Genomic DNA, 21307 nt, shown 5'->3' on the forward strand with positions numbered 1-21307 from the left:
GAGTTCAATCCTTGAGGGGGCCATTTACGGATCTGGGGCAAAAATTGGGGATTGGTCCTGCTTTGAGCAGGGGGCTGGACTAGATGACCTCCTGAGGTCCCTTCCAACCCTCATTCTATGACATATTTGAAGACTGTTATCATGTGTCCTCTCACTCTTTTTTTCTCAAGAATAAACATGCCCAGCTTTTTTAACCTTTCTTCATAAGTCAGGTTCTCTCAACCTTTTATCATTTTTGTTGTTCTTCTCTGGATTGTCTCCAATTTGTCCACATCTTTCCTAAAGTGTGTCACCCAGAATTGGACACAGTACTCCTGCTGAGGCCCCACCATTGTCTAGCAGAGTGGGACAGTTACCTCCCAGGTCTTACATATGACATTCCTGTTATTACACCCCAGAATGAGGTTATTTTTTTTTGTAACTGCATCACTTATTCAGCTCATATTTAATTTGTGATCCACTATAACTCCCAGATCCTTTTCTGCAGTATTACCATCTAGCCGGTTATTCCCCATTTTGTAGTTGTGCATTTGATTCTTTCCTCCCTGAGTGTAGTACTTTGATTTCAGATCAATTCTCCAATTTGTCAAGGTTGTTTGGAATTCTAATCCTGTCCTCCAAAGTGCAAACAACCCCAACTCCATCGGCAAATTTTGCAAGTGTACTCTCCACTCTGTTATCTAAGTCATTAATGGAAATATTGAACCATAGCAGACCGAGGACTGATCCCTGTGAGACTTCACTAGACACACCCTCCCAGTTTGACAGCAAACCATTGATCAGCTGCCCTTTAAGTATGGTCTTTTAACCAGTTGTGCACCCACCTTATAGTAATTTCATCTAGATTGCATTTCCCTAGGTTACTTATCAGAATGTCATGTGTCAAAAGCCATACTAAAATCAAGATAATCATGTCTACTGCTTCTTCCTATCTACTATGCTAGTAACTCTTTCAGAAAAGGAAGTAATGTATCCTTTCATGTATCATAAAATCTCCTTTTTTACTAAAAAATATTTAAAAAAAAATAAGACCACAGATGAGGGAATGCCACTTCCAGAGCATTCCCCGTACTTCCTAGAATCCAGTGAGACCTCCAGCATAGATGTACTCAAGGGATTGGACTGTAACTGGTTTGGAGTCAATAAGGGGTTAAACTAGAGACCGTCCTTTCATGGCATTGTCTGGTCTGAGTTCTTGTTGCATTGTATTTCACTCAGCTGTTGAGGAATGCTGCAGCACTTTGCGCTTTAGAGTGGACATTATTTAATCAACTAAAACTAATCAGGTATTTAATTTTCAAATTTCAAAAGTTCCTTCAGTTAAGTATGCAATTTACAGGAATTGCAATTATTTTCATAAAAGTGTATCACTGAGAGCCTAAGTACCAAAGCTCGCACAAAGTGAAATAATCTACTAGCCTACTGTGGGCCAAGCCCACTGACAGAAAAATCAGCTTGCGTTGTGGGAACCTCTCAATCCCCCATTCTGCCAGGGACCTGGATCTGGCTGGGCTTGTTCACAAAATGGGCAGAAATGGCCAGAGAGAGGGTGTCTCTAAAGTACCAGGGAGATGAAGTGATTAATTGCAGCCTCTCTCTCTTGGGACTGGGCAATATCACATCACATGCTGGTCATACCACAGGGGTTAATCTTTACGTGAGTACAAGTTGCCCTCCATTCCGTATGTGGGGGATGAATCAAGCCCTGTATCTTTGGATCTCATCATAACAAAAAATAGAAAGTCAAACAAAACACTTCAAAGATCTTTTTCATGCAGAAGTGCAAAGCATATTTGATTTCCTATTGACCTACAAGGTACTGCTGTGTATTAAAATACAACAACCTACAGTTATCCTGCTATTTCCCTTTCAGGTGGTATGGAGGCTGGTAACTGAAACTGTCAGAATTCTGGTTAGCCTGGTGTCCCTCATCTATATCCAGAAAGCAGAAAGAAGAAATGTAAGCCATGTAGAGTATAACACAAGCTTCTAAACATAGACAAGGTTATTAACCTTTAAGGCTGGGAGAAATGGTTTGGATCCCTATTAGCATGACACAATTCAGCATAATCCATGTTTACTCACTGGGATATCAGTATCTATCCGTTCATCTCTTTCTATGGAACTCAGATATGAAAGTCGGTATGTAAAGAATAATTTTCTACTAGTGCCAGAAATTTGAAAAGATTAGCTTAATTTGAAAAAAGACTATTAACAGAATAATTACTAGCACGTGACTGAGCTTCACAAAACATGGGGAAAAATTTGCAAAACCATAAGTGAATAATTTTCATACACTCCCATTTGTTTCTCATAACTTAGATTTTTGCGTGCAAAAAGGTGTGGTGGCAAATTTTGCACAAGCCACTGACAGAGCACTTGGATACATTAAATAATAATTATAATTGAATTTGAAAAGTGTCTTCATACTGAGGCATTCAGGGTGGTTAACATTTACTAAAATTGAGTGGCAAAAATCTACATTAAGGTAAAGTTACGGTTGCTTGATGGTATGTCGTCCCTGTGCAGAAGTTGATCTGAGCAAAACTTAAACTTCTGAAAACCAGGAAATTCACAGTTACAGTTGTCCATAAAATCTTAACTCTGCATTATTTTAGCAATGCCCTGATACAGGTCATTAACACACATAGCTCTACTCTGCCAACCCCAGTCACTGGAACATACAAGCTCTTCACCCCCTTTTACAACCTATTCACTCTCACCCACAGGTTTCCATCTAACACTATTAAAGGAGAAAAAGGGGAAAAAATGTTGTCCATGGCACACCACGTTCCCTCTGTTCCTCTGGAGCTGGCAATACTCAATGAAATTATTTACATACACTCCAGGAGCCATCATTGTGTTAGGCATACCCATGTTAGGCACACCAAATTTCAAAGCCATCTGAATAATCATCCAGATGTTAGAGCACTTAGAAGAATTGAGCTTTAAAGCATATAAAATGGTGGGAATGGAAACCCTCTGGCCATTTTTCTTTATTGTCACAGAAAGAATGTTCAGAATGTATATTTTCTTAAATATCATTTTCAATTAGGTCTCCTGAAGGTTTAGTGGGTGCCATGCACTGTCTTGGGTAAAACTTAACAAACAAACTATTTTGACCCACATCAACAGTTTGATCTCTAGCTCTGGGCAAACAAACAAACAAACAAACAAACAAACACTGCCTAGAAACCTTTTTTTTAAAATGGCTATTTTGGGATAGCTTATATCTTTGCAACCTCTTTGTCAAATTACCTCAAAGTTAGGTCACTAAACCCTATCCTGCACCTGTGACTGAGGCACACCAAATTTCAAAGGAATCCAATTAAGCTTGTTGATTATGGAGGTTCTAGAATGGTCAGTCTTTAAACAGAACCTGAACTATAGTGGCACTGCCACCCTATTATAATATAGAATAATTACAGACATAATGAAACAGAAAAAAGAAACCCAGACAAACTATTATATAAAGCCAAGTAATGTAGACTTGTTTAACAAAATGGGCATAAGAAAACTGGATGCATACTGGACTGACAGAGTACAACTGGAAAAAATAGTGTTTTCAGATTATTTTTACAGTGATGTGAGAAAGGTCAAGACAGATGACCATAAGGTGAGAGTCTCACACTTTCAGACTTTTCATCTTTTAGAGAATGAATTCCAGGGATAATACAAAACTATCATCAATGCAAGCACGCAAGAAGCTTTTTGTGCCCGAAGGGATGAAACATGAACTAATATTTCGTCTGGATTGATAGTGAAGTTAATTCAGTCCCTGTGCATATCAGGTGACCAGTGAGCTGGAAGCTGGACACAGAAGTTTCCCAATGAGCATTAAGATTTCAGTTTTAAGAAGGCTCTCTCTCCACACCGTTCCACCCTGAGGCTGTGCACATACACGGAACTCCCATTATCGCATTAGCAGGAGCTATGCAGCAAGCCAGGAGATGACTGTTATGATTAATTGAACTCTCAATTTAGAATCTTTTTTATTGTAACAGCTTCCTGCAACAGCATTAGTTTTGTCTAAAGAGAAGGTTTAGGAACTCAGTTTCCTTTGCTAAGTATAGTGTTAGTGAGTAACTTGTTTTAAACATTTAATATTTCCACAAGGAATAACAAAACAAGAACAGACTCCTTAAAACTATTAATAGAAGAAGTAGTGTGTTTTGCAGTAAAGATTTCTATTTGGAAAACAAATAAGTTTTAGGGGTAAGCAATACTACCAGTGATGGTTCTACATTTTTAATAATATAAAATGAATTTTACTTGTATGTCATAAAGAATAATATCGCGTATTATATGGTATTGTAAAGGCAAGTGAGCAATACTTAGGGGATCCTTGATTCAAATGCATGAAAAAATCCCCTGGTCATAAAGAAACACTCCCTTTTCTTGCTCAATAACTAATTGATTGCATAGTCAATAAAGGGAATTAACTCGGCCTTATTTCACAAACTTGTTTGAAAAGGGGATCGTAGTGAGTACTTTGCCTTAGACACTCTGTGAATTTCTGTAAAATATTGCAAGCAATTGGAAATGGCATAGTACTCAGGCACTGGTCTTCATTTTAATTAACGTTTCGGTTATTCTTTGTTTATAACTTTTTAAAAATGGGTTATCAGGATTTCTTTAAAATATGGTAATATATTCACTGATGCCAAAGTCTAGAACAAGTTTGAAGCTTAAAGGCTTATCTAAATATAAAATCTTAAAAACAAAAAAACTGTGTTGCATCTTTTTCTTAAAAGGACATAAATACTTTTCTCTTCCTTTAATAAATAAAATATGCCCCTGTTTTACTGAAATTCTCCAGAAAAGCACTCATGTCTGAGTTGAAATTAATCAAATTGATCAAAAGAAAACATATATAGTAGTGGGAATGAAACTTGAGGTTCAGAATGGAATGATTCTTTTCATCCCTTTTACATATTTATGTCACTCATTCTGAGAGAAGAATCAGGAAATCTGCAGTCCAAATTCCTCAGAATCTAAGGAAGCCAATAGTAGTTTCTAATTTTGTTAAAATATAGTGTGAATTCAATTTTTTAATAACTATGTATTTTTTCCTCCCCTTGAATCTGACAAACACCTTAAAATTGAAAACTTTTTGCAGATCATCTTTAAGGAAAATGCTTTTCTTGCATACCTTAAGAACTGACATCATGTTTACTTGCAGAGTATTATTATAAGAGTTAGATTTCAAGTTCTTTCTGGTTCAGAAATATGAGTACAGGCGGTATCATGGGGTAATTTGGCTTTCTGTTCTTGAAAACAATATATATTTAATGTTTTAATAGTAAAGGCCCAGATGAAGCTTATATAGTAGCTCAACTGGTTGGACCTAAGCTTCACTAAGCTTCAAGGAGTTCTCCTTTCATGGGCTTAAACTTGCACTCAATGCAAATTCTACCTGAACAGCCAGCACAGGATTAAGAACATTTATCTATGTTTACCTGAAAATGTCCTTTCCTTGAGTAATAAGATCCATAGTTCTACTACAATGGGTATTTCACTCTGTTTATAACTTCACGGCAAATCCAGACCTGTCCATCATAGGCAGTAGGGGAAAACCCTCCACCTGAAGTTCTCTCCACTTCAGTCAACTTCCATATCCAGGATAATTCCAATCTATTTTCCTAAATTACAGATTGTGTAAACTACACTTTGGGGGGTGAGTGGGGGGAACCACAGTATTTTCTCTTACTGTGGAACATGTGGATAATTAATCCTGAAAAAGTACACCCAAATATTTGGATATCATTTTCCATCTCTGTCAGATAAGAGAAAGACCCTTTTATTTCCAAGGTTGTGAGGATTTTCTCTCTGAGCCAAAGATACAACACTGGGTCTCACCAGACAAAGCACTCAACTCCAAAAACTCAAGTGGTGGAGATAAACAGCTAATGAGAACACCACTTTAATAGAAAAAAGTAAAGTGACAGTTCCAACAGGAGTTCAACTGGATGATCCTTGTAAGGATCAGAATGAGGACCTTGTCAGGGTAGAATAAGGATAGTCTTTCAAAGAAAGCACTTACTGTCAGGATTTGTGGAAAATTCTCTTTTCCCAAACACATGGAGAACATGAGACTCTGCAGCATAGACACTCTTCTACAGCTACATGAAGGCCTGACTGCACTCAGTGCTATGTTGCACTCCCTTTAATATGGAAGTTAAAACATGGACCTTGCACCAGCTAGCAGAATAAGTTGTTGACTTTTTCTAGGATCCATGAAAGAATTAATCACATCATCTGACTAGCCATTTTTGAGTCGGGATGGAGAATTGGTCCTGGATGGAGAATTTGTCTTTGCACTAGCAGATATCCTCTATGAATCAGAGACGTTGGCAAGTCCACCACTATGTTAATGAGTACTGTGAAGCACAGCACCTACAGTCAGAAGGCATAAATAGTATTACTACTGCTTTCTCTTTCCTGGCTTTTGAATGATTCTGGGGAGCAGTGGAAAGGCATACTGAACACACCTTGGCGAGCTCTACAAGAAAAGAGAGCTGTCACCTCACATCCTAAGTCCTCACATGAGGGGAGGCCATCGGTGCTTTATTCCTGCTTCCAAATGAAAAAAGGTCAATCAGCGGACTGCCAAGCTAGAAAGGAGTGAGGATATTTCCAAGTGGATTCTTTGACAAGAAGATGCCAGTAAGACAGTTTGATGTTTTAGGACAATATCTAATATATTACATTTACTATTTAGCTAACAGTTATTCAGGTCATGAGAAGGTGCAGAAAGTAGTAAGAAATAAGAGAGAAGCCAGAAAAGGTGATGGAAAATAACTCTTTGGAAAAAGCAATTGCCATCTATATAGCCTCCAAGTGAGCAGCAAATCAAGCAATCAGAAAGACGAGAAGCCTATCTTTAGAGAAACTGCATAATGAGTTGAACAACTGCCCACAACTTGGTCAGAGGAAAATACATGCAATTGTGTGGACAAGAAACAAAAGAAGGATGGTGTGAACACATTCATAAATGATGCAGGAGGCAGACTGCTTGTGACAGGAGACATGGTATGTAACCAATGTTGAGAATACTATAAGGGTCTACTTAATAAGAAGAACCCTTTATATGCCACAATACTACCATGTGAACCAATAATTACATGTGTTGATGACCTCTGAGAGGTAGATGTCAAAGCTGCCCTGCTGAAGATGGCACCCAGAAAAGAAGCAGATCTGGATGAAGTCATGGCAGAAATGATCCAAGATTTTAGAGAAGTTGGTGCACACTGTCTCACACATATCCTGCACACAGTTTGAAAAGAGAAGAAAATCCCAAGAGAATGGAGAAAGTCCATACTGGTATTAATTTACAAATGAGAAGGTGACATACAGATTTGGTTGAAGTACCAAGGAAATAATAAACTACTGCCCCAATGCATGAAACTGCTAGAGAGTAGCAAGTACTGGAGCCCATTTTAGGAGAGGAGTAGTTTGGTTTTAGGAAAGAAAAGGGGATGATAGATGGTATGCTCATCATTAGACAGTTAGTGGAAAAGAAGCTGGAGGGAAATGTTGACCACAGTTGAGATTTTCTCTCTTTGGAGTAATCACTTAACAAATTCCTAGGAGATTGCTGGTGCCTCTATGATTCTCTAGGGTACCAGAGGACCTTGTCCAGATGGTGTCCAGGTTTAAACTAATTGGTTGTTTAATAATTTGTTCCAGTATCTTTGTTCAGTATTGAAGTTAGGCTTACTGGCCTGTAATTCCACAGCTCTTTTACTCCTTTTCAAGATGGATACGTTTCCCTTCTCCAGTAATTTGGTACCTTATCAATCCTCCATGAGTTCTCATGATTCAGAGATTGCTTTCCCTTGTTCCTTATGTACTCCAGGGTGATATTTCATCAGGCCCTTATGACTTGAATATATCTAACTTATCTACGTATTCTTTAACCTGTTATTTTTCTGTTCTGGTCTAAGATCCTTCTTCCTTGTTAATATTAATTGGATTAAGCATCTGGTCACAACTAACTTTTTTAGTGAAGAGTGAATTAAAGAAGACATTACACTTCAGCCTTCTCTGTGTCATCCATTATTTGCTCTCCTTACCCATTAAGTAATGAAACTACACATTATTCCATTATTGTCTTACATTAGAAATATTTATAGTACCATTTCCTATTTCTTTTTATGCCCTTGCTTGTTGTAACTCATTTTGCCCCTTTACTTGTCTGATTTTGTCCTACATGTGCTGTTTTTATACACTCTTTCTTAGCAACGTGCCTTTGTTTCCACTTTTGGTATGGCTTTCCTTTTGATTTTCAAGAGCTCCTGATGCAGCCAGATAAGTCTATTCCTATTCTTCCTATCTTTCCTCCACATTGTGATACTTTACTGCTTTGCCTGTCTTCTCTCATTCAGTATCAAAATGCTGACTCCCACTTCCGACTGGCCAGTAATGCCAGCATCCTTCACCCACTTGCTAAATTTTCAAACATGCATCTTTGTTCTTTCTCCCAGACTGCCTCTCAGACTTCAGAGGTGGTCCCTGTAAACATCCACAAAGTTACCTCCTCATTCTCCTTCAAATCCCTCCTTAAAATCTCAGTTGCTGCGATGCCTATAAAAAAATTGACAATAGTTAGGGTGCTGGTGTGCTGAAATCATTACCCATCATGCTGTCCAATGATATCTCATTGTTTCCTTGTACTCCCCCCCATCTATCTGTTTGTATCCATCTGCTGTCTTATATGTTGCCTCTTATCTGTATGTCTTGTAAGCTCTTTGGAGGAAGGAACATCGTTTTGTACTGTGTTTTTACAGGGTCTAGTACAATGGGGTCCTGGTCCATGACTGGGGCTCCTAGCCAGAGCGATAATCCAAATTAATAAGTAATTAATTAATGAATAAGATCATGAATTTATTTCAGAGTAGCAGCCGTGTTAGTCTGTATTCGCAAAAAGAAAAGGAGTACCCGTGGCACCTTAGAGACTAACAAATTTATTAGAGCATAAGCTTTCGTGAGCTACAGCTCACTTCATCGGATGCATTTTAATTTAATACATCAATACTGCCATCTATTGGCTATATTTACTCATAACACTACACATTTGTGCTTCACTTTAATATTTCTTTACTGCTTTTTCTTTCGCCTGCGATCCCTGAAATCCAAAGTGATATCTTAAAAAACCCAGTTTATGCTGATGCGTAATGGAAATCAGACATCTCTAAATTATTTAAAGCTAATACATTATTTCCCTCCAAGTACATATGTACATTTTGTGAATTACATAAAGCTAGAATTAATGCACTGTTGAGGTTGAGAAATCAAGCACTCAAGAGTCAGAGAGTTTCAGGGATTTTCTCCTATAATATTATATTATATTCAGGGATTTTCTCCTATAATATTATATTATATTCAGGGATTTTCTCCTATAATATTAATCCAGTTAAATTGCATATCCTATATATTTTGTGATATGCATTAACAATACAGAAAGAAACATTAATGTTTCTATTTAAGCAAAAGTCAGGAATAGAAATAAATTGCAAAATGGCAAAGTAAATAATATGGCAACAACTGTTACCTTAACTTTTGGAATTTCCAGACTTTGCGTGCTTGATTTCTTGACTTTTATGATGCTAGTGTTAGAAGTTTGCATTTTTTCCTCCTCTAATCCACCTCTTTCCCCTTTACCTTTTTATTTTAGGGAAGAGAGAAAAAAATGCCTTTTGCTGAAAGGAGCTGACAGGCTTGTCAGGGCCACCAAATTCCTTGAGCTAGAGCTGTTCATCTTGAAGACTCATAAAACAACTGATTTTGCCAGAATCCTTCTGAATGTAGCCCTGCCTTGGACCCAAACTAGGGTGATCAGATGTCCCGATTTTATGGGGACAGTCCCAATTTTGGGGTCTTTTTCTTACATAGGCTCCTATTACCCCTCACCCCATCCTGATTTTTCGCACTTGCTGTCTGGTCACCCTACCCCAACCTTTAAAATCTAAGGAAATTGAGGAAAATACCCAAGTTTGTTCTCAACTGGCTATAGGATAGGATGAAAATGGTCTCAGACGTATCTAAGCTTTACAGATCAAAAGTCAACACACTGAATGTCACCAAAATGCAAATTGCAATTTGGAATTCTATGTGGAATTTGCTATGTTCTTTGATTGGATATTCAGTGTAGAAAAAGCATCCAAGCAAGTAAGCTTTGCCATGAAAGTCTTCATCTGTAATTTGTTTGGGGGCTCAGAAAATGGTAAGAATCAGAGCACAGTAAGGAAGCTCACATTAATTCAGCAACATTTTACAACTATTGACTAAGAAGAGACGTGCCAGTGATCCTGATTTAAAATCAAGAGACCAACTGGTTTTATGACTACTTGCAAGAAAAGATTGGTAATAAACATAAAATAATTGGCATCATTCTGCAAAACAAAGAGGATTAAAAAAGGCTTGGAAATATCATTATACTCCTAATATTACTATTATTTCTTGACTCATATTTACTTGTTTTAAAGCACTTCTGGAATCCTGTGCCAGGTCTTCTTAGATCTCCGCCCCTTTGACTAAATAACCAAAATGCTATGCAGCCATTACATTCACAAGCACCATGGACCTGAAAATAAGATTTGTGATCTTATTTGTCAAATATTATGTTGTGTTAATGTTAGCTGCTGGGCTACACATTGCTCTCGCTGTAACTCTGAATGATAAACATCAGGACTTTTTCTTTTTGCTGTATGGTCAGCATTTTATACCTGTGTTAATGTAAACTTTATGTATGCATGCTGCCCTGAAGAATATTCATCAGTTAAAATTAAGCAAGAACTTAATCCATTTTTTCCTCATTATTTTTCTTGTTTTTATTTTTGTCTGTGACGTGCTCCTATATTTGTTGTCCTGAGGTGAACAGGTAATACTGACGGATCATAACAAAGATATCATGAATGGATAACTAATAAATGTAAATGATCTTTAAATATTTGGTTTTTTTTCTTTACTATCTGTCTTTCTTTCTCTTTCCTTGCTTCTTTTTCTTTTTTCATTTCCTTCTTAAATTTACTGTTGTGATTTAATTAAACTTAACAGAAACATGTTTATTAAGGTTTATTGATAAATATGCAACTCAGACATATGATAATGTGTGCTCAGATGAGCCATATAAATCTTATTGTATCCCAACAATGTATCTCATTAAATTTTCCACATAGCATTAGTATAAAATGACTAGGTATAACTTTTCAGTACTGCTCACCCCTTCCTTTCATTTATGTACACTTCATTTTTTTGCACAATTAAAATTAATTTTAAAGAATTTTCCCTGTAACAAGGTATACTTTAGGAGTCTGTAGAAATTATGTTGGTTGTATACTTTATTGTGATATGACCTTTGCTTTCTGTTTTGAGTAGCAGCTTTTCAAGAATGCTGACCAATCAGATAGATGGCTCAATCTCTTATTTGGATACTGAGATTACTAGAAGGACATGTGAGAGAAATGTGTTGGCTCCTAACCTGAAGGTGTGAAGATCTCTGTTTCTGGGAGGAGTGCAGACTGCTTCCAGCCTTTGACACGTCAGTGTCTAAATGAACAGCAGATGAAGACACTTACGATGTCAGGACATTGCAGTGATGGCAGTCAGAAGAAAATGCTTGGTCAAGGAGGGGTATTTGACTCTCCAGAGGTAAGAAGGTCTGCTCTTTGTATTTCATGTTCCCCTCCATCCTGCATAGTGAGCAGGGTCATATAACAGCTGCTCCATTGCACAACGGCAGAATCTCTAGTCTGATGGGGAGCACAGGAATGTTTACCCACTTGTGAGCTCTGATTAGCCAACTGTTCTTACATGTTTAATGTTGTTTCAAAGGAACACTGATTATAAAATATCAAAAGAGAAGAATGTCTTCAGTGTTGCAATAGTTAAATCATTATTCCAAATTATTGCTCTGTGTTAAAATCTCATTAGGAATTCAAGGAAATGCCAAAATGAATTATGGGTTTATGGGAGGAGCAGTAATTGAAATTATTAACTGAAATAACTCACCTAGTAGCAGGTTGGGGATCAGTGTTGTACCTTAGACTGGGAAAGTCTTTTCAAATAGGATTGTCACAAGAGGTGACACAAAAAGTTTGGCCTCATGGAAGTAAGGTCTGGATCAGACTGTCTGTCTGTGATTACAATGTGTTTTTCCATTCTTTTCAGGCAAGACAAGACCATTTTTGTCTCACTGATCTTTGGTCTCACCCATATTGTTCATGCAGGGTGAAAGGGGGAAAAGGGGTGAAACTAGGCCTAGGAAGTGTTAAATCAACAGGGCTTACATGGTGCACAGGCTTTGTGCTACCCCTTAGCACAGGGATGAATGGCACTCAAACGGGAAAAGAGCTGTCATTGGGTAGACAAATTAACATCTACAAAAAAGATACATAGGCTGAAAATAGCTGTCCCAAATTCCTAAGGATTGGAATACTAGAGGAAAATATATTTCACAATAATGAATTAGAATTCACGCATCCAGAAAAAGTCACGGTGACTTTTTTAAAAAGTATGATGTTTAATTAATTTTTATTCTTTTTTTATAAAATAAATCTTAGCACTTACATCAAGTTCTTGATGTTTCATACTCCTGATTTCCTTGTTCAGTAGGGGACCTTTGCAAGCATGTCTATCTACTTTAGGGTTTACAGTTCAATCCATAACACATACTCAGCAATGGAAGTTGGAGCAGATTTAAAAATTAAAAAATCATTTGGTTATTATTCATTTTTAGCAGTTAATAGAGGTTAGAGAATTACATGGTTTTTTAGTGCCTTATAAATAAAATAGATTTGCATTTGGCTTAGGACTACTCATATGAGTAACATTAGTTTTGGTATGTGTTTGCAGGATTAGCCCGTCTGGCAGAAAGTACATAAAACAGAAAAATAGTAAAAAGCAGTGAGAAGCTGGAGGAGCCCCTCAAGAGACCCTTGTTAAAATTTTGTCACCAAAGTGAAGGGAAGTTAGAGTCTTTTTCTGCCTCTGATGGAGTCATCCCATCTGTGGAATCTGCTAAATCATTCCTGTCAAAGCCTCTAAAATACTTCAAAAGGGCAATTTTAAAATTTATTTATTTATTTTGAGCCTTGGGAATAGACTGGATTGCAATGTAACAGATTTATCATTTTTAAAAGGGTGAGGATACCTCCTTACAAACTGTTCATCCCACTCACCACTATGCTGTATTACCAAAGCAGTGTACTTTTAGGAACAAAGTATAAACGTTTTCAGAAAAGGGTAGCTTATCATAATTTAGCTGCTACATTGTTAACCTTGTGAGAAATTGTTCCTGTGGAAATGCTGGAAAAGTAAACACATTCTCCAGTTCCTCACTTCTTTTGTCCACAACCACAGGCAACTATGGTACACAGGGTTTATAACAGGCTCCATGGGATAATTGTTGTACCCCTTGCAAAAAAAAATATTAACAGCCTCACCGATTAAAATAAGATAAATACATCCTTTACAAAAATCACTAAGGTAACATATTCAGAAATTGAGTGAATTTCATGGTCTGGTTTGACATATTTATTGATTATTTTAAAATCGGATTGACAAATTAAGTGCATAAAAATAGCATGTATGTGTAAGGTTGACTGTAAAAACTCTTAGTAGTGAATTCAGCAGCATTTGTGATTGTTGTCTTTGATTTCTGAAGGAGCTCACTTATGGTACCAAAAATGTAATAGACCATTTTGCCTGGGTTTGTTGTTAACATAGGGTGAAAAGATAGCTAAACTGTGGGAGGTCAACTTTTTTCCTTTTAAAACACTTACATGTCACTGGCAATGGAAGAGTTCCTGGACATGGACTTTGGAGAGAGGTCATAGTCACTGTCTGACCGGTAGAGGAAGGACTCTCTGCGTTGACTATGGACGAAGTTAGCCTGGAGAATTAGCCCTGACCCAGGGCTCATCATGGGATCCAAGGGACTCCGTCCCGATGATGTGCCATTGTCTACATCAAAACTGTAAGAAAGAGGGGGAGGGGGTAAAAAAAAAGATTTATGCTACAGTTATGCTGAGAGTTTTGAAAATAATAAATGCAGCTATAAGAGCAGATGCCTCTAACACATTTTTCACAAACTAAAACCTTCTATTAAATAGTGGGAAAATCTACAGCTGATCAACTCCACTGTTAAATCAATAATAGGTGTTTCAGGAGGTATACTGTGGAATTGCTGATAACCAAAGAAAGAATGACAGGGGACGGGGGCGAGAGAAATCACTATTAAAGTTATTGAAGTTTACACGCTTCTTGGGATGTGGGGTGTACACTGGTGGCACTATGGACTTAATGCATGTGTTTTCTCAGCTGAAAAGTGTGCTGTAAGAGAATAAACACAAGCTTGGGCCAATGAGCTGGAGCTGCTCCTATGGTCAGCTGAATTAGGGATCACTGCAGGAACAGGGAGGGAAGGTGGTTTCCAAGAAATTGCTTTATCCCTTCGCGTACAAGAGCACATTAGGGAGTCAGAGTGAATCCAGAAACTTTCTTCACCTTCACTGGTTTCTCTTCCATGCCCTTGTCCCCCTGGTCTTGTGGCCTGCCTCCCCGTCTCCCACGCCAAGGGATATGATTCCTATGTAGCTTCTTACATGGGCATCATAATTTCTGACAACTGCTCAAATATTAAAACAACAACTGTCCTATTTTTATTCCCAGCAGGTAGGAATATAATGCTTGAATAGAATTAAGGGGTATGGGTGTATTAGGGATTGTTCTTATTGTAAAACTAGGTCAAATAAATTAGTGTTGCATTTATGGCTATTCAGAGAAAGATTTGTGACCTTTTTTATTTCTTGTGGCAGTGAGTTCCGCTTCCATTGTCTAGATCCAGTTCCTGCCAAAGCTATTGGTCAAAAGCTGTCTATTGGTCAACAATTTCGTTGTTCCCAAGGAACATAGCCGGCATGGGAGGCCGTGGTCACAGAGAAAGAGAAAGGTGGTTTTTTTAGGTAGCTAGAATCAATTCGACAAAGGGCTTTGAAAACTCAGAACAAAAAAGTCTTGAACTGGACTCTGTAACCAATGGGGAGCTAGTGCAGAGTGCACAGCATTAGGATGATGAGCTCATGGCAACCTGTGTTGCTTAGCAGCCTACCCGCAGCATTTTATACCAGATGGAGGGATTTTTGGAGCATAAGCTCAGATTCTACAAACAATGAGTTACAGTATTCAAATGTGAAGGTGATGAATGTGTGGACCACAAGGTCAGGGCTGCATCTGATAAGATGGGGTACAGTCTTCTGGACAGGTACAGTTGTAAGTGGGTGCTATCTGCTACCCTGGCGATTTGTGCCTCTACAGAAATAAACAGTTCTATTTTCAGTGCTCCATAACAGAAAATATATGTTGGGTACCTTGGGTGCTGCACTATATACCCGGTGTGGCTCTGTTGAAGTGCAAGTGTTGGAAGTTAAAAGTTGATCCTTAAAGAATGCTGCTAACATCTGCTGCAGTGAAGTGGTTAAAAGAGGATGGATCAAATATTAAATATTCACTCTGAATGGACTGTGTCAGGTCTGATTTGTCCATCAATCATGGAAGGGACTGTCTGCTACTCTGCATTTGTACATTTTTCTGTAGTATCTGGCTGGTGAATCTTGCCCATATGCTCAGAGTTTAGCTGATCACCATATTTGGGGTCGGGAAGGAATTTTTCTCCAGGGCAGATTGGAGAGGCCCTGGAGGTTTTTCACCTTCCTCTGTAGCATGGGGCACGGGTCACTTGAGGGAGGCTTCTCTGCTCCTTGAAGTCTTTAAACCACGATTTGAGGACTTCAATAGCTCAGACATAGGTGAGGTTTTTCGTAGGAGTGGGTGGGTGAGATTCTGTGGCCTGCGCTGTGCAGGAGGTCGGACTAGATGATCAGAATGGTCCCTTCTGACCTTAGTATCTATGAATCTACAGTGTCTAGCACAATGGGGCCCTATTCTTGGTTGGTCCTTATGCACTACTGTAAAAAACATGATTCATCATATACTACTAGATACTCTTCCAAGTAGCCAATGAAAAAAGAAACAAAGCAATTGAGACGGGAGAGCGAGTGGAGGAACTGATGACCCATCAGAATATTTTGGGCAGGGAGGAGAGATGGTAACATCCAAAATAGAGATGACACTGCTTAGTAAAGAAACAAACTCATTTAAAAAATATATGTATATTAGAAAATAGCATTCAGAGGAAAGGAGAAACAGCCCTCACATTATGTCTCAAATCTCAGCAATCCACTCTCTGGAGAGAGGTCTGCATTGCATAAGAGAGTATAAACAAAACCCACGAGTTTATGTATTTTACTTTTATCCTCTCCTCAATCAGTTTGTTATTCTTCCTTGAATTTCAGGCATTCTGCTGCATTTCTCTTGAATCTCTCATCACCTCATATGCCATCTCTCACAAATGGTTTGAATACAGAAAAGGAAAACAAATATTCTCTGAAAAATTATTCAACACAATGGTATTCAACAAGGACTCAGTAGAGTGAGCCCAACAGATGTTTTCAGAATTGTTCACTGATTAGATCATCAGTAATATCCTGAGATGCATGGTCTTTTGAACCTTTGTCTTTACATTTCAATTCCTTTTGCTCATATCTGAGTATGTTTCCTGTGATCACTAACACCCTGTTATTACAGGCCCCACAGAGTTTCCAAATCTCAAATTAGCTGCGCTTTATAATTTGAGAAATAAAGCATAGCATTTAAAGGCTCATGCTTACCTATAATATTCTTATTGGCCTTCTTCTGAGATCAGTGCACTTGTTCTCTGTTCTTCCAGATTCAGTTAAAGCTCTTCGTTCTCACATTTAAAACACTCTACCCTTCCAGCTCCTGCTTATATCTCTGTCCTAATTTTCTCATACAACCTGATCCTGCTCCCTACAGTTTCCTCAAGTCCCTCCCCTATTTTCTTTGCCCCGTTCTAGTCTCCATTCATTTTTTCCATGCTTTCCGTACCCTTGGAAGAGCATCCCAGTCGATATTCATCAAACATTCTCCCACTCCTTAAAACTCGTATGTCCTGCATGTATGTACACAAAATTCCCCCTGCAGCTCATGTGTGTTACTTTTTTTTTATTCATACTATATCCGTTTGAGTCGTTAGGATGGCAACTTCTGGTGGGGGAAGGAAATGAGTTTCAGAAGTCTGCTGTTTTCTTACAATAAAGCACTGTATATACTGTACGCTGGCACAGGTGCTGGAACTAGGGGTACTGTGGCTTTAAGTAGTGATAGCACCCCTTGGCTTTAAGTAGTGATAGCTACCCAAATACATTGTTTCCGCTTTCAGCACCCCCACTATAAAAACTGTTCCAGCACCACTGCATGCTGGTATTTAAATAAATAATAAAATTACTGTTTATTAATGGCCAAAATTTTAAGGCAAAGTTTACAGAAGTGCTTAGCACCCACAGTTCTTGTGGAAATCTCTGAGAGATGCATATGCTTACACATCTGCAAATCTGGGCACTTTTATTTAGGTAACTATGGATTTAGGAACCTATCTTTGACAGCCAGGCCTGACAACTTTGGGCAAGGATAATTATTAATAAATAGAGTTCCACTAGTTCAATCATGTCTGAATATGAACCAGTTCAAAACATCACTTAATAGTAAACCAGAATGCTTACAGAAACTCAACAGCATCATAAAAGCAGTTTAAGAACCAAATTCATTTACAGGCTACATGTTAAAACTTAATTGAAAGGCTTTACCCCTGTTAGCACCTGAGTTCTGGAAGACAGAGTCTGGAGCAACTTCTCTTGAAGCACATTAAAGATATCTCTAACATCTAAACAGTACAGGGCCAGCAGAATTTCTTGACATATCTTCTGTTAAGGATTTGAAGACTTTCAAAATTATTTTAATAAGCTCTTCAGGTCACCTTTAATATAATTTTAGGCCTGTTGGAAGATGGCTGGCTGGCTTTTATTTTAATTGTAGTTAGGGGGAAAAAACTTTATTTCTTGTGTAATGAGACTGTCTCCCATGCCACTTGCAAGTTTGTGTAAAACTAGCAACACCGAAAAGCAAGAGAACATATGAAATTGGGTTGAGTTAATCAAAAAACAATGTTGAGTCATATGAACTTTTTGAAAACATGGTCCCAAATTCCATTTAATTATTTTCAGAAAACTGCTTCAAGATTTAGATGAGTGTGGGCTGGGTTGTTTCAGGTGGTAGCATTGCAAAGTTCAGTGGTCTTGGCTCATTTTGCTTTGAGTTTTGGGTTTGTTTAAACCCAGAAACTCAAAGTGTCACGGGATGTAATCCCACACAAACTGAAATAAACAAACCAAATGTTTGCCTCAAACCTCTCTGAATGGGAGCCGGAGTCTTCCATAATTCTGTTCATTAAGTAGTTCATTAACCATTATTCATTTGGATCCGAAAAGAGCTCTTAATTTGGTCAAGCAAAAACTTGGAGGAGAACAGTGAAACCCAACTGAAATAACCATTCAAGGAACTGACCAACCTTAGTTATTTAACAGATGTGGTCCTCTAATTAAGAGTCTGGGGGAGATGCCAGGCAGTCCCCAAATAGGTGGTTGTCTAATAAGTATGATCTTTTGTACAGGTTTCCTTGACCATGGAATTCATCAGTTAATTTCATAGAATAGTTCAGTTTTCTTTGGGGTTTTTTGTTTTGTTTTGTTTTGTTTTTTGGTTGGTCAATCACCTTTTTGGGGGAATCAGGTATGAATTTTTCACTTACAAAACTTATTTCTCCCAGTATGGATTTCTGGTGCTTTGACGCAAATGATTTTGCCCTCCACTGATGCAAGGTTTATGTTTTTAAAAGTTTTAAATTTAAAATCATGTAGGCTAGAATCAGCAGAGTTGCATTCAATCATTCCTCACATGTGGGGACCCATAATCTATATTTCTGGACATCCACTAGTATGCATGAGGCTGAGGAGTTTTGTGACTTTGGAAGTGTTTGGAGTTTAACATTGTTATACTGCGCTGTATCCACTAGATGGGTGTCAAAAGTCAAAAAAGGAATCAGCTTCAAACGAATCAGGGAGGCACTTGGAGCTTGTGCTGAAGAGCCCCCAAATGACTCTCTCACATAGGTTTTTTATGAAAAAAAAAGTTGATTGACAGTGCATTAATGGAAAATAAGTCAGATACAGATTGCAGGAGATAATGATGCTTGAGAAATTAAAAAAATGCTGACATACTAAAAAAATTTCAGTAACACTGGATCACTTACAAATGTTCTGTAGATCTTGCTAGTTCCTGAGGAATACAAGATATACTAAAAAAACTTTCAGGCACAAAACACTAAACTACTATGTCTGCATGACTGTAAACAAAAGAGTTTGTTAGTCTGAAAAGAAAATATATTGATTCTCTGGGTGAAGCACATATCTTATTTGCATGAATTAGCACGACTAACCACATCACTGCCAAGTGGATAGACAGCCATAATGAGCAAATTAATTTAGGACTTTCATGCACAAGATAATTTGTCATTTCATTATATATATATATTTCTAACATATTACAGTTTAAAATTCATTATTGGGCAGATTTACTATCCTACCCAAGTAGAAACTTCAGCGAGCCAGTAGTGGCTCCCTGATCCTCATCCTCCAGCCTTGAAGTAAGTTTAAGTTGCCAGGAGCAGTTGTAAACACTATTCTTTCTCGGTTTCAGAGTAGCAGCCGTGTTAGTCTGTATCCGCAAAAAGAAAATGAGTACTTGTGGCACCCTAGAGACTAAAATTTATTTGAGCATAAGCTTTTGTGAGCTACAGCTCACTTCATTGGATGCATCTTACTCAAATGAAGAAATGGACGTAGTGGAACTCTGCTCATCCACATACCCTCCCTGTTCTGCCCACACCACATCCCCAGAATACTTCCCCACACACTTTATATTGGAGGGAGAGGGGAAAGACTGGCATAGGAGGTGGAAGAGCAGCCTCTGCCATCTTCTCACTGGCAGAAAGTTCCCCTCTATAGGGGGAATTCTCTACTGGCCTTCTTTGGCCCATTTAAGGCCATTTTGCACCACTTACGCAATGCCAAGTGGCTATATTGGACTGCAGAATCTAGCACATAAAGCATGATATACCAAACATACTACATTAAAAGAACTTTAAGGTTCCAAAGAGAAACAACCCAAAGCTAGGAAATACAAACATTAATTCTGCCATGCATATGTAGGGATTTTGAAAAATCTTTTAATGACTAGATCAAATACAATTTCTTTTCACAGAACTCGTCTTCATTCCATGTACATAATGCTCAGTGTATAACAGCATGCTCAATATTTCTTCACCATTCAAAAGATGCCCCCATGTCTCATTCACTGCATACCATCCAAACCCTGCACTCCAAATGGACTAAATACAACCTATATACCTTTCTACAGTGTTCATTCACAGGTTAACTGTGTGCCTCCCAAACATTAATGTATTGATACTCACAATGCCCGTCAAGGTGGGAAGTATTATTACACCAAGTGATACTCAATAAGATTAAATAATTTGTTCAAAGTCATATAAAGAGTCTGTGGCCAAGGCAGAAAAAGACCTAGACGTGCTGAGTACCAGTTCATTGAGTTCTTCCCTTTTGATGGAAAAACACTGTCTCATTCACAACACAATACAGCTTCTACGCTGAATGAGGACAAGTTTTTTCTGGACACCGGACCAATTTAGTAGACAAGCTTCCCTCCTTCTCTCTCCAATATGCATAGAGAATGAGGCAGGGGCCCTTGGCAAAAAACAATATGTGCTTAGGTAATAAAACATTGTATCAAAATACATACACACAAAAGGGAAGAAGCAACCTTAGCTTTGTCATTTCCTTACTGTTGTGTAATATAGTTAACAGCCTAAATGTTCTTTTAATGTAGTTTTGTTTGCTTTGTATAGAATTTCCTAATTTAAAAAAAAAGAATTCCACCATGTTTAGCTATTTGCTAGACAGCATAAGAATACTCTATTGTGCAATATGTGCAACCAGTCAGGAGGAGCTCTTGTGGCCATCCATGCACACCTCTCTCATTTGTAAGGAAACGACCCTGGTCCCTGTCATTTCAGTAATGACAGAAAAAGACACAGCTATGCCTACAAACTTTCCTAAGCAACAAACAGGCAGAACTGTGGCATAGGATTGCACTACAAAATGCAGTGTGAAAATGCAAAGAACACTTTAAAACTCTTAGACCTTTGATAAACCACAACCCATTTCTACCACACAGCCATGTCCTACAGACCAATCCCCCTGCCAAATTTCAAGCCACTGACAGGTTAGAGCTGTTCAAAAATGTTTACGTAATG

General features: G+C 38.1%; 1 protein-coding gene across 4 annotated transcripts in view; it reads right to left on the reverse strand.

Annotated features, from left to right (window-relative positions):
- Positions 1-21307, reverse strand: part of PDE4D (phosphodiesterase 4D) — a 1154521-nt gene that overhangs the window by 166783 nt on the left and 966431 nt on the right. For all 4 annotated transcript variants that reach the window (XM_043515458.1, XM_038401475.2, XM_038401476.2 and 1 more), the window contains one exon: positions 13785-13976. In XM_043515458.1, the coding sequence (XP_043371393.1) occupies positions 13785-13976 (192 nt within the window). The remainder of the gene's footprint in view (positions 1-13784; positions 13977-21307) is intronic.

Source organism: Dermochelys coriacea, chromosome 5 (assembly GCF_009764565.3).
Source record: "Dermochelys coriacea isolate rDerCor1 chromosome 5, rDerCor1.pri.v4, whole genome shotgun sequence".
Taxonomy (NCBI): Eukaryota; Metazoa; Chordata; order Testudines; family Dermochelyidae; genus Dermochelys; species Dermochelys coriacea.